Source organism: Protopterus annectens, chromosome 5.part1, assembly GCF_019279795.1.
Source record: "Protopterus annectens isolate FY-2018-M chromosome 5.part1, PAN1.0, whole genome shotgun sequence".
Lineage (NCBI taxonomy): Eukaryota > Metazoa > Chordata > Ceratodontiformes > Protopteridae > Protopterus > Protopterus annectens.
In genome coordinates this window covers 752,965,111-752,978,225 of record NC_056736.1, presented here as the reverse complement: position 1 = coordinate 752,978,225, position 13,115 = coordinate 752,965,111, and the positions used below count along the sequence as shown (strand labels likewise).

The following is a 13,115-nucleotide window of genomic DNA, read 5'->3' as shown; positions in this document are numbered from 1 at the left end:
CAGTATGTATACACCTGTGCACGCCCGTAGAAAGCTTCTTAAAGGTATACATACATATTGATCTACAAAGTAAGGGGATGCAGTAACAGCCTGTAGTTCTGAATCCCACCTGGATGAGGTGAGGGGTACTAGAAGAAGCTCTGAATCCCACCTGGATGAGGTGAGGGGTACTAGAAGAAGCTGTGAAACTCACCTGGATGAGGTGAGGCTGCTAGAGGAATATTTTGCTCCCAGTATAAAATTTAAGAGACCCAGAAGCTACTGTTTTGAAAAGAGGGAGATTCCACCACAAAACAGAGGTCTCATGCAGGTGGGATAGCCTTTCTTGACGTTTCAGGTGGGATACACATTTCAACAGCTGTTTTACCTCAATTTGACCAAAGGAGGATGGTCCAGAGGTAGGCAAGCAGATATAGCTGAAATCTGTGCTTTAATACAGGAGTATGCTACATCAGTTTTCAGAAGCAAACATAAATAAGAAAGGACCATTGCAGTATTAGCATGTACTGGGTCCTGTTTTTTAGCCAGACACCAGATAGTTAATCTTGCTGTGCAAGATTTTCTTGTAGTAGGCTTCCTTGCCTTCTTGAGACCCCTAACCACGTCCTCAGAAAATTGGTGTCTAAAAGTGAACAGAATCCTATCATTCATAACGTCAGGTTGATGGATGGCAAGTTGGGATGAAGTGATGAGCCCTTCTGTTTTGTAACCAAAACCACTGTGGAAGGTAGTGTTTGGTGATGTCTCTTGGTTAGGTGGAAGAGAAAAGAGAACCAATACTGTGTTGTCCAAAAGGGAGTCACCAGTAGGATGTTTGGGCATTCTCTTTGAATCTTTAATAAGACTTTGGGGAGAAGAAGAAGTGGAGGAAAAAACTATTCAAACCCCCCTTTCCAAGGACAAAACTGTGTCTCCATTTTCTAAGCTTGAGGACAGAAGGTCCTGGTGCAAAAGAGCAGACGTCTGTGGAGGCAAATAGATCTATTTGTGAAATCCTTCCATTTGCAGACTATGATTAGGAAGATTGTCCTGATTAGACTCAATTCATGGGGATCTTCCCTTGATCTGCTTAGAAGGTCTGCTAGTACATTGTCCTGTGAAGGAATGTAAACTGCTTGGAGAGGCAGGTTTGATTTTGCAGCCTGCTGTCATGCCAAAAGAGCCAGTCTACACAGCTGGTAAGGTCTAGTGACCCTTGCTTGTTTATGTACCACAAGACCTTTTTGTTGTCTGTGAACACTCTCAAGGGATCTGGTTTCCAAGAATGGGACAGGTCTGCAGAGCTTGAATTAGTGCCTCTTCTCCTTCAGACTCATGTGCCCTGACCTCAGATTTGCCTATATGTTGTCCCTGGACTCTGAGGCTGCCTGTCCAAGCCCCCACATACATTGTCTGAAGCATCTGTGCGCAGCTCCTGCTGTGGTGCCTGCAGTTTGAAAGGTTGACATTGGTTGTGTCTTATCTGTGATATCCAACAAAAGAGTTCCTTCTTCAGGCAGGGAAGGGAGAGGGATCTGGGTGTCCAAGGGATGAGCATTTTGAGACCAGCTGGATTTCATGCATTGCTGGAACATTTCATGCATCACTGGAACTTTCTCATATGTAGTCTGGTGAAGGGAACCATATGGATGGCTACTGTTATGAACACCAGTGTTCTGAGGATCTCCCTTGAACTGCAAGGCTGTTGAAGGAGGAGACAGTGGAAGTATCTGCACTTTGGTGCAGGAAAGCCTGCATGAATTTGGTGTCTAGTTTGCAATCCAAAAAACTAGGTCATGGGTTTGGTTCACTGAGGACTTCTTTAGGTTGATAGACAACCATGGATCCTGAAGAAGAGACAAGGTGAGCCTGAGGTCTGAAGAGAAGATGCCTGAATTCATAGATTGTGTAGAAAAACAGCAAACTAAATAACCAGTATTAGAAGAAGCAAGCCAGGATCCACGAACCAATATTTATTGAGCGCTTTTGTTTTTTGGAATAAAAAACTTCATCAGAATAAGACAATTACAAATGAACAGTGGCTGACCCAACTTATATAGCAATCTTGCTTACAAAAATGTTAATTAGCAATCAGCTTAAAGGTGTAGTCTCTAAAACACCAATACAATAAATACATACCTTGAAATACATAAAATGTGTAATATATAAAGTACATAATCTGTTACAAACATATAAACACACACACACACATATATATATATATATATATATATATATATGTGTGTGTGTGTGTGTGTAAACTCACAGAAAACATTTCATTGTAAATTATATTATATAAATATATAAAAATAAATATATTATGAATTGCATATTATTATGTGAGTTTACATATATGTAGATTGCTATATAAGTTGGGTCAGCCACTGTTCATTTGTAATTGTCTTATTCTGATGAAGTTTTTTATTCCAAAAAATGAAAGCGCTCAATAAATATTGGTTCATGGATCCTGGCTTGCTTCTTCTAATACTGGTTAATTAATAGATTGTCTGAATAAGGGAATACCTGTATTCCCTGAGTTCCGCAGTATGCTATGACTGGGATGAGACATTTTGTGAATACAGTGGAGGCTGCAGAAAGTCCAAAAGGTAAAGTAGAAAAATTGTGATAAGTAGGTGAAAACCTCAGGAATTTCCTGTATGAGGGGTGAATAGGAATGTAGAGGTAGGTGTCCTTTAGATCTACAGACACAATAAAGGTTTGAGGAAGGACAAATGGCAGCAGAGTTTGAAGGGACACCATCTTGAAAGATGGTACATGGAGGTAAGTGTTGAGGGTGGAGAGATCCAGTATATGTCTCCAGACTCCTTTTTCTTGAAACAAGAAAAAGTCTGGAGTAGAATCCTTTTCCCAGATATTGCGGAGGTACTGAGGTACTGGTTCTATTGTTCCTTGCTCAAGTAAGGCCTGGATGATAGGTGTAATTAACTGTAATTAGTTGTGGGAAGGGTGAGATATGCAACTAAATGGAAAGACTTGTTTCCAAGTCCTTTTGTACTTATTCTGAATGATGGAGAACCCATTTATTTGAAGTGATGAGTAGCCAGTTTGTTAGGGATGAGGTTTGCCTTTTGAATAGGGAAAGAGATGAGCTGTGGTTGGGGAAGGATACAGGGTAGTCAGGCAGATTTGTCTGGCTAGGTAGGCCTTCCAGGCCTAGAGTCCTTGCTTGATTTGTCTTGAAATCTTTTTCTAGGCAGGAAAGGAAGAAGAATTTGATCAGGGAAAGAGTGATTACAGCAGTTACAAAGGCTGGTAGACAACACCCTGAAGGTAACTACTCACAGCAGAGCCCTAATGAACTAGCTTTAAACTTATCTTCAGTTTCTTTAACTTAAGATCAATGTAAGTTGTTGAATAAAGGTTTATACTGTGCAGAAATTATATTCAGCTGATGTTGTTACTGATTTAAAACTATTTGCAAGGAGCATTTCTTTGAGATGCCAGTTTTCGGAATGCAGTAATGATGCGATTGGGTTTCCTAAACCTAACACTTTTGTTCCTAATATCCAGTCTGTTTTAAAGACTTTTGTAGCAGTTTGTGAGAAGGAGATCCAGTGTGCTCTGAATGGATGGCATGGTAAACTGTTTTATAATGTAACCTCTGGTGAACAATGTGCTCTACGTGAATTAAAGGAGAGGTCATCTATTGAAATCTGCCCAGCAGATAAAGGTGGTGATATTGTACCCTATACAAGACTCTGTTTGTTTGTGCCCTATACAAGACTCTGTTTGTTTGTGCCCTATACAAGACTCTGTTTGTTTGTGCCCTATACAAGACTCTGTTTGTTTGTTTGTGCCCTATACAAGACTCTGTTTGTTTGTGCCCTATACAAGACTCTATTTGTAACAAATGTATCTGTTATTGAGTGATTCAAATATTTTTGTTTCTTTAACCAGACCACAAGTTTCTAGTATTACTGAGAGATTAGCTTTCTTTCTGTTTGACATGATTATGACTAAGATATCACCGAGGAATTATTTAAGTATTTTACTGTTGAACATCCCCTTGTACCCTGTTTGTATGGACTACCTAGAATGCACAAAGATAGCTATTCATCCCATTGTTTCAAGTCAGGGTTGGGCTGCGGAACCTCTATCTACCTTTGTGGAAAAACGTTTACACCCAGTTGTGAATATCATGGACACTATTCTTAGGGATACTAAGAACTTTTTGAGTGATTTATTTTTTGTACCCCGTGCTACCAGGAACGACGATCATCTGTTTTTGTGACTCGATGTTTCGTCATTGTTTACAGTGATTCATAGACGGTGTTCGATCTATTTTGTTAAGAAGCAACATTTTCCCAGTGATAAGACTGAGTTGATTTGTTCCCTTTTGGAGTTGATTCTTGACAATAATGTGTTTATTTTTAATGATGAGCTTTATCTGCAAAAGGTTGACATGGCGATAGACACAGCTTGTGCCAATTCCTATGCCAACCTAGTGCTTGCACAATGGGAATTTGATTGTGTGCTATGCAATAATTGTTTTTGTGAACAAATAGTTTGTTATAAACACTTTGTTGATAAGATTTTTATTTTATGGAATGGGTCACCTGAATTGCTGCATGAGTTTATTGTGTATTGCACTCCACCACCTCTTTTTCGAAATGTAGTTATGTTTATTCTAGTGAGTCTATTGATTTTCTAGATGTGACTGTTACGTGGGATTTGATTGGGAATTTTAGGACTGGGGTGTTTAAAAAGAAATGTAAGAAGAATTCATTGTTGCATAAGACAAGTATGCACCTCCACTATATACCTCAGAATGTAGTGAAGGAACAAGTTGTGAGGATTATGAGGCTACACGGTGATGATTTAGCATTGGACCAAGTACTGCTAGAGTTAAAGAAGAATTTTCTTGAAGAGAAAGACCTAGATGACTGTATAAACAGTCTAAGATTTGGAAGACAGACTATAGGGATACCACATTTTTCTAATGCCCCTAAACATCTTGTAGATGCAAGACTGACACATGCTACCAGCAGTGATGCTAGACTAATGTTAACTTATTCTAGTAATATGATTTACTAAAGAAAAATTGGGCGATTTCGTGTGTAGACAACAAGCTAAACCAGATTAAGTGATAAACCATAATTTAGTTTTAGAAAAACCATGTCCCTTAAGTTACAATGTTGTTACAACAATACTAAGGACGACTATGTACTGTTATCCCAATGTTCAGGTACCTTTATCTGCAGGAGATGTAAGGTTTGTCTATACAGGGTGCACTTTTACACATCCTACACAAGGTTTTGTAATAGCGACATCATTTTATGCTGCTAGTACAAGGCAGAATCTTATGTATTTCACGTTTTGTGCAGAACGGTTTGCATTCTATGCAGTTAAAATGAACAGACTTTTTAAAGATAGAATTTCTGAGCGTATGATTGATCTTAAGAATAAAAAGCTTGGTAATATGCATTAGCACAACCCGTTTCTAATACGGGACACAGACATACGTTTAAGCTCATGGCTCTAGAGTTACTTAGTCTTAACATAAGAGGTGACTTTAAGAATTTTACTGAAATGAGAGAACAGAAATGGATTGTCCATCTAAATGCAGATAAACACCCAGGTATTAATGACAGAGATTCTGTTATACCAATGCTGAGGGCATGCCCACTTTAATATTAATCTTCTTCACCATATATTGGGCTTTATCTTTTTTCAGGTAATTCTACTTAAAAGTAACTGGTTGCCTTGATTGTTAAATTTGTTCAGGTGTAGCGCTGTTTAATAGGTCTGAAGAAGCAGTCTGAGGACTGTGAAATCACTTAACTTGTATTTTTGTTTGCTTTGTTTTTTTAGTAAAAGTTCTGGTTTTATTTGAGCCATGATGATTGTTCTTTCTTTTTGATATAAATCCAAAGAAAAGATCCTTGTTTAATGGGAAGTCTAGGAGTTTAGCCTTAATACCCTCTAGTAGTTGTTGAGCGTGTAACCATGCACACGTCTTGATGACAGAACTAGTAGCTGCGGCCCTAGAGGAAGATTCTAGTGCATCTTAGCTACATTTTATGCTGTGTGTAGCCATTTGAGTGGCCTGAGCCACTGCAGATAAGACCTGTTGCTTAATGCCTGATTCCTTAGGGCAAGACAGTGCTTTATATAAACTGCACAAAATGGACAATAAATACTTAGTTATTTGGGTCTGATAATTCGGTGCACTAAAAGCCAAACAGGAATGTATAAACCTTTCTTTCCCCAATCTGTCTCCTACTCTGCTGTCTGCATCTGTAGGAAGAGTATTGGTAGCAGGAAGAAATTTAGAGGGTTTGTTTATAGACATGTAAAACACAGAGGGGTCTGCCACACGGTTCCTGTATAGAAATTTAAAATCTTCAGGCATCTTGTAAAATCTATCAGGCCTTTTTGGAGCTGGTGGCTGGGAGTCAGGAGCAGTGTAAGTAGAGGCAAATGCATCAAGGAGGGCCTCCGGTGCAGGAGGTATGAGTGCAGGGGTGTGGGTGCAGGGATGCCTACTCCCAAGAGGTTATAGTATCACTATTTAACCTCAGAAATCTATTTTGATTCCCATTCAGAATGTTCCATCATATTAACAATGTATGAGTAGGTCCTGCAAAGGATGGTGACCTAAAAACCATAATAGCCTTGAAGACGCCCTGCGAAAAGTACAACCACTACTTCATCTTAGACATCTGGAGGGAAGAAACATGTTTCTTTTTTTCCCTTAGATATGACATCTGCTGTGACTAATTGCAGAGGCTCTTACCCCTGATGAATCTTGATGAGCGACCAAGGAGTTTACTCTTTAATGAAGAACTGTAGTACCTTTAGGTCCTTTGTAAATGATTAATCAGGCTTCCTCCTTCTCACCATTATTGGTAATTTCAGTCTTTTCATGCACATGAAAAACCTCCAACTCCATACTGACCTCTGGTGGAGTCGTGGCAGTGGGCATCTGAGTAAGTGTCAGGCATACCGTTGGTTCTGAAACCTCTGCAGTTATCGTTGAGTCAGACTGGGCAGCAAAGGTTTCAGGCCTGTGCCTTGTATTTCAGGCCTGTGCCTCTTAACTCTTTCTTTTGAAAGGAACATCAGAAGTAGAGGGTTCTACCATCATTGACTAAGCAAGGCACTTTAAATACCTACTTAGAAACTCAGCAGTTTAAGACAAAAGTCATGCTCTTAATGTCTTTGGGAAAAAAGGGCTAATAGATCATACAGTTTTTCTAACTGTGCTCTGCACCTAAACAGAAAAGGTACTGGGAGTGGAAACCCTTGTAAGGAATCTACCAATGGCAATTGCATTTTTCCCTCATATCCAACCTCTAACAACAAGAAACAGTAATGCAAAGAGAAGAAAATAAGGGAGGTTCCCTAATGAGGCACTTATGTGAAACAGTGAATACAAACGATACCCAAGACAATGCATAGAACAGTCTGATGGGTGCGAGAACTGTGTCCGGACTACAGGTGAGATAGTCTTAGGATTTACACTTATACATTCACTTATATACCTTTAAGCTCACAAGTGTAGGTCATACAATGGATGTATGGCTCTACAGAAGGTTTTTGGCTTTGGTACAATGGCCAGCCATCCCGGTTATTTGGCAAGATAACCAACATTTGGAATACTGCAACAGTGATCTACAGAAGAATATTAGAGAGTTCTCCACCCCCCATTTCCACCATCACCCACAGTTCTGATCATCACTTCAGTTACTTAATAAAATCAAGACCACATTTTTTTAATAAAACATTCTTCAATCCTGTGCCATGCTTGAACAGTGTAAATCCATCAATTTTTGTCAGCAAGATCCTAGATACGAGACTTATAGACTGTAAAATACATTCTGATCATGTTTATATTTTATTTTGCTTACTAGGCTAATGGAAAACATTGTATACTAAAAGTGTGTAGCTACTCACTACAGAAAGAGGTATCTTCTTGTAAAAAAAGGCTCAGTTTCAAAACCTGTATGATATATTATAGTACTGTCTAGCTTAAAAAAAACAGAATACATTTAATGTTGTAAGGATTAAAAATCACACAAATGCAATACCGCCACAATTGTATGCATACAGATTTATCATTCTACTCTATTGATTTTTTTTTTTCTGGTCATATACAGTAGCTAACAAATGGATCCATGAATATGGGCAGGAGTTTCAGAGGCGATGCAGTTCAAACCCTGAAGAATAGAATCATGTCCATGTTAGAAACCCAGAACATCAAGAAAGACCTTGGCAAGAGAGTATCAGATACCTGACTGGTGAGGAACCATTTGTGTCCAGCAGCGTTTGCAGATCTTGCAGAAATAATTGCAATTTTGTCAGAGGAAATGCGGGACTATATGGACGAGTGAAACAGGGCTGTAGCCAGAGCACATCTCTGTACACTGACTCTCCTAAACAATTAACATTATTTATTTTTTGAGAGGACTGCATAAAGGCACAACATAAAACTGTGTCCCGTGGGTGTGACATACAGAACAGTGCCATGTGACCATCTAGACAAATGATTATTCATGTGCTGTGCTTAATAAAAGAAAAAATAAACTCTTCCGTTTTCTTTTCTTGTATTGATTTCTTTTTTGTGTAAAAACATTTCACCTAAAAAAATAAACGAAAGGTGATGTGTTTCAGTTGAAGCACATAGCTTATGCAGTGTAAGAATAACAGAGAAAGGCTTTGTTATCCCACGTCTTCTGTACACAAAGTGTAGTCAGCACTGCAGACTTTGATTTTGCTGAAGATAATGCTGTCAAGAAACTATTTTACATATTTATTCACACTTGGAGCTAATAACCACTAATTTGTCATGTGTTCAGATAAGTATTACTACAGTTTAGTTTTTTTTCTCACAAGTAAGAATTAGCATTTGGGTACCATAACATTACTTAAACATGTTCCCTTACAGCTCCTCACTGTGCATCCCTCCTGAAGAAACAAAGTTACATTAATATAATTCCTCAAGCAGAGGGAAGTCTCGGGTCCAGTCATTCCTGCAGTGTATGTTCATATATCCAGAGTCCACACAGCCTGCTGACATTATTTCTAACTACACGTCGGGATTTAGACCAGCACAGCATCAGTCTATTTCATCTGTTACACCAAAATTACTTTCCGCAGGTGCGTTTTTTGCTGAAGGGCTTCATGAGAACTGTTATTACAACCATTTTAACACTCACTAGGCCCTTCTTTCCCTGGACTCATTTGTTCAGCATCAAGTGATTGATGTGAAGGTATAAATTATCCAATGTTGAAAGAAAGAGAAAAGGTCTTAATGTACAGCTTCTGCCTTAAAGGTGGTCATGGAGGTCCAGACATGCACTCAAAAAAGTATATGCACATCTTCCAAATGTCAAAGTTTTCAGCACTTGTGAATGTTATAACAACATGCAAGGCAAGAAGTCTTTTATCAAAAAGTAATGAATATTCTGCAGTACACACAAGCAAGGTGAGGCATAACACTATCTACACTACACATTTCATGGATCTAGCAACGCAGGCAGAAAGCTCTTTAAGGCTTCATCCAGGTGATTAGGCACATCAAAGCACACAGTATACTGTTTTCTGCATAAGGTTACCAATTATGAGCCTTTCACGGAACCTAAACAACCTTTAGGTAGCAACAAGTAGGCCAAATGGCACAGTTTCTGAAAACACACATGTATTTCTGGATATTCCCATGCTTCACTGCTAACTATAAAGTATCCGGCATAAAAATCAAAATCTCTAGTTACGAGGTCACAGAGTTTACATCTAGAAAATAAAGGACTCTCTCTGAAGGTGAGGGTATCATGTCTGGGTTTATATATTTGATGCAAATAAGATAGTTATACCAATGTGCCTTTTATGTGTTATACTGTCCTGCAGAAATTTCATTTCTAATATCTACCTCCGTGAGGGCAGATACCGCATCTTTCTCTTGGCCTTATTTATAAGCTGTAAATGAAATGTTGGAGAGCAGTGCAGACATACTTTTTTAAGAGTGAAACTTCAAAAGACTACCAGACCTGCAAGATGGAGACAGGAAAAAAGTACAGAATCCACTGGAAAATCCACTGCCTGAAGATGAAGCAGTTGGTCAAACAGCTAAACCAAGAGCATCTGCAGTTCTTGGAGAACATGAAAAGCTGGGTAGATGGATTCACAAGTATCTGCAAAGGACAAATATATCAGGGTCACAGTTCTAAAGCAGATGCCCTACGCTGACCATCTAAAAAAACTCCAGCTATACTCTGTCGCATATCGTCTACTCAGAGGTGATCTCTGCTTAACATACAAGGCCATGTCAAACCCATAGCTGCTGGATATGCTACACTTAAAGAAATCCCAATCCCTCAGAGCCACATGCTCCAGGGATCTAAACCTTGTCATCACAATGAACAAAACATGCTGGAGGGATAGGTTCCTGACCCAGAGACTCCCCAAACTCTGGAATAGACTGCCCATACATATGAAGCAGAGAGCCTCTTCAAAAGGAACCTTGACAATTGGATGGGAGATAGGAAATTCAGCCCCGGGGATCACGTCAGTCGCCCTACTAGATGGGTCCAGGGAAGTAAATACTGTGGGAAGAAATAGCCAGGGAATTGTTATGGCTAGGTTTGTACAGGCCTTAGGGCTGATAGCCTAGTACCAACCTATGAAACTTCCAGGAAGATAAGCAACCATAAATGTCACAAACAGTCCTACTGCAAGTCAAATGAGACTGTAAGAACTAGAGCTACAGAGATAAAAGATCTTGAGGTCAAGTCTCTGACTGATGCTGTAGTGTGTGTAGAAATGTCCCTAGAGGAAGATCAGATGTCCAGTGTAAATACCCTGATAAATGCTCCAAATATGATAGACTACCAAAGAAACCAGACAAAGATATGGATTGTTCAAGAGTTCTTCATGATTATTAGGATTGAAAATTTCCTGAGCTCCTGGAGGCTAATTAATCACCTTGCTTCTTGAAGTCTTTAATGCCAAGTAACCTGCTATTTGCCTCCTAGAGGTTTTCTACAAGATGCTACATTAAAATATACCTTGTATGATCTGCAACACCATCTAAACGATACAAGTTAAAAATGTAAAGCACGAAGCATTTCCCTTAGATAATGGGCCGAACTCTTGTTACACGATCTACAGTCTGCAGGGAGATGCTAATTTTATACAGGTTCATAGGTTAGAACTAGGCTAACTGCTGTTATGGGCCATTTGTAAGCCTAGCCAATTACCCCATGTCAGAATCAAACCCTGCACCTTGTGTTTCTAAGGTAAGCACCTTAAATATTACGCCAACCTCCCACCCCATTTATGCAATATATATTGCAGATTTATAAAAGATAAATATTACTTCTGCCAAAAACTGCTACGATTATGGCCAAAATGTTATATCTCTGCAAGCATACAAGATTGTGGTATCAGTGAAAAAATGTTTTATCTCTTTGAGAACTTACAAGGGATATGTGACAAGACTGTGTAGCTGACTCCTGTGTTGTGATACTTGCACAAAATATGTAGCCTGCTGGTGTGTGCCAACAACCCCCTTAATTCACCAATGTCCCTGTGATTAGAAAAGGGAAAATGGAATCAGTTATAGTTTAGTCTGGATAAACATGGAGCATAATCCACACCCCTCCAGCATTCTCTACCAACCCTCATCACCTCGAATCACTCAATACTTAATATAAGTTCATTATGACACACAAAGGAAGATTTATTATACAAAAAATGGGAAAAAATGAAAAAAGGGGAATTCTACTGATGCAATACTGCAAAATGAATGTATAAAGAAATTATTAATGCTTGACATTCTGGTTTATTGTTCAAATAAAGATAAATAATACAACATAGAAGCATAAACAGATGTAAGCAATTTTAAAGATAATAAATATACTGTTTTCACCATGGAAATGAAATGTGGATGTATTCCTTTAAAAAAAAGGTTATGTGACAAAGCATTTGATAAAAGTAAACTTGCCAATGATAGCAGTGCCATGTCTTATATCTCTGCTTGTTAAATGTGTTGGGTTAAGGTTATGTCACAACCGGTGCACCACAGCCATGCACTTCCATACTTAATTCTGGTACAGGCACATTGGGACATGGCAGCACTGTTGAAGACACTAGGCTGAGCTTGGAGCTGTTCTGTCAAACAGACCAAAATTATGCTCTACCTTTTTAGGGTTTTGACCATGGAAACAAGTCTAGTGTATATGGGTCAGACTGGAAAAAAATTAATATCTGGCAGGAGTTGGATGACCACCTGATCATCTGCTCTGGCCCCCAGTGCTACCACTGGTACAATTACATAGATAAGTGAAGGCCTGACCACCTGGTTAAGAAGGGTAAACCAAGTAACAGCAAGAAGGCCAGATTTCTATAGCAAGTATTTTTCCTTTTTTTTAATTCATATCAAAATAGGTTTAAAACACATGGTATAGAAATATTGCATAACTGGGGGTAAATGCAAGAAGATTTTGTGTGTGTGTTTAAGCGCAGATATATAACTATATGTAATATAAAGGTATCAGTATGCATAACTGTAAACAGAATCACATTTCTTTCAAATATATAGCAAGTTTATGTATTGACATGCTTTTGTGTATAAATACAAACATATATGTATAAGAAAGGAATTATATGAAAGCATACATCCCTATATCTCTGTAAAATACAGATGTAAATCTGTAAGACTATAATTAGAAATATTTTTTCATACATAAAATTTATACACAAACAGAAAATAACATATTTCCAGTATTCCATCATTTCATATACTGTAGGTATTACCCTCGCCCAACGGTTCCTTGACTTTATAAACTCTAACGCAATGGAACAACTGGTCACCACTCCCACAAGAGGGAAAAACATATTGGACCTGGTCATCACCAACATGGGGACTCTATGTTCCACACCAGAGGTAAACCCCTCATTGGTAAGATCAGACCATAAACAAATTTCCCTGGACATCCATATCCCGTCCCCACCCCCAGCCAAGGAAATCACTGTAAAGAATTTCTCAAAAGCCAACTTTGCACTTATCAAGACTGAGGTGGAATCCTTCAAAGCCCCTGGGCCAGAGGATAATACAGCCCAATCCACAGAATCCTTTACAAATGTATTCTATGAGCACCTACAGGAATGCATGGATC

The 13,115-nt window shown here is 38.8% G+C and overlaps 1 protein-coding gene across 2 annotated transcripts in view; it reads left to right on the top strand.

The window, feature by feature from the left end:
• P4HA3 (prolyl 4-hydroxylase subunit alpha 3) overlaps positions 1–8,543 on the top strand; it is a 1,158,229-nt gene extending 1,149,686 nt beyond the window's left edge. For both annotated transcript variants that reach the window (XM_044073397.1, XM_044073396.1), the window contains one exon: positions 8,100–8,543. In XM_044073397.1, coding sequence (XP_043929332.1) covers positions 8,100–8,102 — 3 coding nt within the window. In that variant the 3' untranslated portion in view covers positions 8,103–8,543. The remainder of the gene's footprint in view (positions 1–8,099) is intronic.
• Positions 8,544–13,115: the final 4,572 nt, after the last annotated feature.